We start from the raw sequence: 4,862 nt of genomic DNA on the forward strand, positions 1-4,862 counted from the left end.
AGAGAGAGAGAGAGAGAGAGAGAGAGAGAGAGAGAGAGAGAGAGAGAAGAGTATAGAGTATACAGTAGGAATTATCAGTCGTTTTTGTTTCACAGACCTTCATTGTAGTCTGATGAAATCTATGCACCCTTTCTCAGAATGATGTTTTTAAATGCAAAAAATAAAATACATAGAATTACAATGGAAATCAATTGTATTGAAATACAGTCATTGAAATTTTTTTTTAAGTTCATAGACTCTAGGTTAAGAACTCCCAGTAATAAAGTGAAAACAATGAGAGGGTCCAGGATAGAGGTGGACTTGGAGGCTGAAGAAAGATGGTGGAAGTAGCCTGTGAGGCAGATACCAAAGTCATAGAGAAAGGTGGAAGATATTGGGCATAAGTGTAATGTTAGCATTGGTGAGTAAGAATTCACATCATATGTTGAGACTAAAGTAAAGCAAGAAAAAGATGGAAAAGGATATAGAGTTTTGAGATGTAGAAAAATGGAAGACACAGCTCACAATAGACAGTTTTAATCTTCTTAGTAAAGCAGGGGGCAAGGTCACCTGATAAAAAAAGATAGGGTGGAGATGAAGTGGAGACCTGAGGTTTGGAATAGGTGCTAGAAAATAAACAAGATTAATACAATGGATTCTGGGCAGTCATGATGGTCCGGTTGAGGCTACAAAGCATAAATTTGTAATGGACCATTACTGTATCATGACTTCCTCTAGTAATATTTGCTTTCTTTATAGGAAAAACAGAGGAGACATATTGTTTTTCAGGGATCAGAACTAGCATGGAAGGAACATCAAAAGGACAGGAAATAAAGGACTGAAGGAGGAACAATGATGCTTTGCTGAACTGAACAACTTTCAGAGTCCAGGCTGTGCAGGAAGGACATGAAACCAATGGACTTGAAAAATGAATGAAATGCCCAACCAGATATCAGGATGAAGAAGAGAAAGTTCAGGAGGGGGAGAATAATGAGAAAGATGGGAACACAAGGAACTTTGATGATAGAAGAAAATTGCAGAGTTCAGTATTTTGGAGTTGGAGCAGCTTAGGGTGAGATATGGTCAAGGGTGTGACCACCATTGTGAGTGGTTGACAAAAGGCAGAGAAAATCTCCTTCTCCTATGACATCCTCTGAACCATGGAATTTAACTCTTAAAAGTTATAATCTTTGATCTTATTTCATATTTTGACTCATTTCCCCCAAATGAATTGAAAATTTCTTGAAGGAAAGAGACGTTGTTTTGTATTTTTTCAGAATTCCCCCTCAAAAATGAGTATCTAGCTGGTACTCAATAAACACCTGTTGATAATTTTTTCTTCTTTTCCTGTCCAGTTTTTAAGGCTATGGATTCTTCTCCCTCTCCCTTAACTGCAGTAGAGAGGGCCCTGGACCTAGAGTCAGGAAGAATTCCTGAGTTCAAATTTGGCCTTGGACATCCTGGGCAAGTTACTTAACCTCTGCCTGCCTCGGTTTCCTCAACTGAAAAATGGGAATCATAATAGCACCTACTTCCTAGGGTTGCTGTGCCACACTAATAAGATAATATTTGTAAAGCATTTAGCATGGCGCTTGGCACATAGTAGGCACTTATATAAATGTTTATTCCATTCCCATTTCTTTATTACTCCAAAATGATTTTTAAAAAATTTAAAAACAAAACATTCTCCACCTCTACTCCCTAACCAAAGCAAAGAAGAAACAGAGAGGCATTATGGCATGGTAACTGGAATAAGGAAGACCTAGGTTCTACCACCAATACTTAGCAGTTCTGTGATCGTGGGCAAGTTATTACCAGTTGTCCTGACCTATGTCTTGCACCTTGACTCAGATGAACCAGGAGGAGACAGTGAGGCTGGTGATTTTGCACAGCTCTGCCTCACTTAAATCCAATTCACTTACAAGTCAAGATATCACCCTCCTGATATTGGGCATAAGTATAATGTTAGCACTGGGGAGTAAGAAGTGACATCATATGTTGAGGCTAAAGTAAAGGAAGAAAAAGAGGGAAAAGGATATGGAGGAGTTTGGGAATGTAGAAAATGGAAGACACAGCTCACAATAGACAAGATTAATACCATGCATTCTGGGAAGCCATGCTTCGTCCTCTTCAAGAATGTTCTGAGCCTCAGTTTTCCTCATCTATGAAATGGGGATAATAAATCCTGCCTGTAGTGCCTGCCTCACAAAGGCAAGGAATGAGACTTGACAAGATTCTATGTGTGTCAGTTATTGCTATTAGCAGAAACCTAGGAATCAGGTGATAGGGTTTTTTTCTCCCAGGTCTATCAGAGACTAGATATGTGACTTAGGACAAGTCACAACAATTCTCTGGACCTCTATTCTCTCACTTGCAAATTGGACTAGATGATCTCTATGGTGTCTGTGTCCTCTACCTGCCAAATACAGGCCTCTATGGTCTTTGTATCATTTACTCAAGAAGAAAAGTTCTTCTTTTGCTTTTCAAATATAAATGGATAGAGTTCAGTAAGATCTTATGTTCAGGTCTGGTCCTTCTGGGAGTTGATTCTAAAGGAACTATCTCAACTATAGAAACTAAGAGAAGTTTAAAGGATAGAATAGAATTGAACAGAAAAGCATCTGACCTGAGATGGACCCATATGAGAACCCAACGACACACTGTGGGTTTCAGAACCTCTGGAAGGCGGAACACTCGATGGATTGGGTGGAATACGGGAACCTGGTAGTTTTGCCAATTTATTTCCAGCTGTCTTCAAGTTTTCTCTCTGTTTACTTCTTCCTGCAACAGTAAGTATAAACAACAACTCAAAAGCTCAACAATTTATCTAAAGTATGCAATGCAATTATTCAGTTTTTCAAGTTCTACCAGTTAAGAGAATTGTCAATTTTCCTTATTAAAAAATTAGTAATAAAGAATCAAACTAAAATTTTCATTTTATGAAGGTATCATGAATCTCCTCCTCAGTGAAAAGAGAAAATGTGGCCAATACTCAAGGAGCATTCAATTCAATGGACACTTATTAAGCACCTACTGTCTGTAAGATCTTGTGTGAAGGACTGGACACATAACAACGGGCAAAGAAGGAGCCAGTGGTACTTTCTGCCATCCGTACCCATTTTGAAAGGCAATTAGGTAGCAGAGTGGATAGAATATTGGGCATAGAATCAGGAAGATTCTTCCCCACATTATAAATAATCAAAGGATATTAAAAGACAGTTTCAGATGAAAAAATCAAATCTATCTATTGGTATATGAATAAGTGCTCTAAATCACATTCGATTAGAGGAATACACATTAAAATAATTCTGAAGTACCACCTCACACCTATCAGATTGCCTAATATGACAAAAAGAGAAAATAATAAATGTTGGATAAGATATGGGAAAATTGGGATACTGATGGGATACTAATACTGATGGTGGAGTTGTAGACTGATCAATCCAATTTGGAACTATACCCAAAGGGCAACCAAACTAAACATACCCTTTGATCCAGCAATGCCACTATTAGATCTGTATCCCAAAGAGGTCATAAAAAGAGGGAAAGGACTTATATGTGCAAAAATATGTGTAGCAGCCCTTTTTGTGGTGGCAAAATATTGGAAACTGAGGGAATGCCCTTCAATTGGGGAATGGCTGAACAACGAAAGTAATGAATGTAATGGAATACTATTGCGCAATAAGAAATGATGAACAGGCAGATTTCAGAAAATTCTGGAAAGACTTGTACAAACTGATGCAAAGTGAAATGAACAGAAGCAGGGAAAACATCATCCACAGTATCAACAACACTGTATGATAATCAACTACGAAATGACTCAGCTTTTCTCAACAGCACAGTGATACAAGATGAGTACAAAAGCCAAAGGAAAATGCTATCCACATCTAGATAAAGAATTGATGAATTCCGAATGCAAGGAGAAGCATAATTTTTCACCTATTATTTTTCATTTTTTTCCTTTTGATTCATTTTTTCTTTCACAATTGTGACTAATGTGGAAATGTTTTACATGATAGCATATTATAACATAGCAAATTGTTTACCATTTTCAGAAGAGAGGAAGGGAGACAGGGAGAAAAATTTGGAACTGAAAATCTTGTAAAGATCAAAGTTAAAAGTTGTCTTAACATGTAATTGGGAAAAAATTAAGTACTATTAAAAAAAAAGAATCAGGAAGACTTATCTTTGTGAGTTCAAATCCATCCTCAGAAACTTACTAGTTGTGTGACCCTGGGCAAGTCACTTAACCCTGTTTGCCTCAGTTTCCTCATCTGAAAAATGAGCTGGGGAAGAAAATGGCAAACCCCTCCATGATCTCTGCCAAGAAAACCCCAAAGGGGATCACAGAGAATGGGACACAATTGACAATGTCTGAAGAAGAACAACAACAATAAGTATCTATTTTTAGAGAATTAGTTTGATGTACAGCGAGGTCATGCCTTATGTATAGCCTTCCATGTCTTTGGGGGAGGGGCTCTATCTCTCTCCCTCTGGAGGGAAAGAATTAGAAAAATTAGCTTTTTGGTACTAATTGCATACAATTAGTCATCAAAATAGGTTACTATGATTTGTACTTCTGCATCATGTCAATCTTTGTCAGTCTACCAAACATTTTATTGGTTTAAATCATCACTGGAAGCTGAATAGACAATAAAATCAGTTATGACTTTTTTGATCAAATAAATTTCTTGAGTTGAGCTTCATCACAACTCCTACGGTGCCAGTAAAGATATTGAACAAAGTAGGGGGCAGCTAGGTGACACAGTGAATAGAGCACTGGTCCTAGAGTCTGGAGGACCTGAGTTCAAATCTGGCCTCAGACACTTAACACTTACTAGCCATGTGACCTTGGGCAAGTCACTTAACCCCAATTGCCCTGC

The 4,862-nt window shown here is 37.8% G+C and overlaps 1 protein-coding gene across 2 annotated transcripts in view; it reads right to left on the minus strand.

Moving 5' to 3' along the window:
- Positions 1 to 4,862, minus strand: part of FAM149A (family with sequence similarity 149 member A) — an 85,711-nt gene that overhangs the window by 21,577 nt on the left and 59,272 nt on the right. For both annotated transcript variants that reach the window (XM_069095664.1, XM_069095672.1), the window contains exon 8: positions 2,606 to 2,760. In XM_069095664.1, the coding sequence (XP_068951765.1) occupies positions 2,606 to 2,760 (155 nt within the window). The remainder of the gene's footprint in view (positions 1 to 2,605; positions 2,761 to 4,862) is intronic.

The sequence above is a fragment of the Petaurus breviceps genome, unplaced genomic scaffold (assembly GCF_028583685.1).
Source record: "Petaurus breviceps papuanus isolate PSGF00001 unplaced genomic scaffold, PetGlider_PUasm1.0 126, whole genome shotgun sequence".
Taxonomy (NCBI): Eukaryota; Metazoa; Chordata; class Mammalia; order Diprotodontia; family Petauridae; genus Petaurus; species Petaurus breviceps.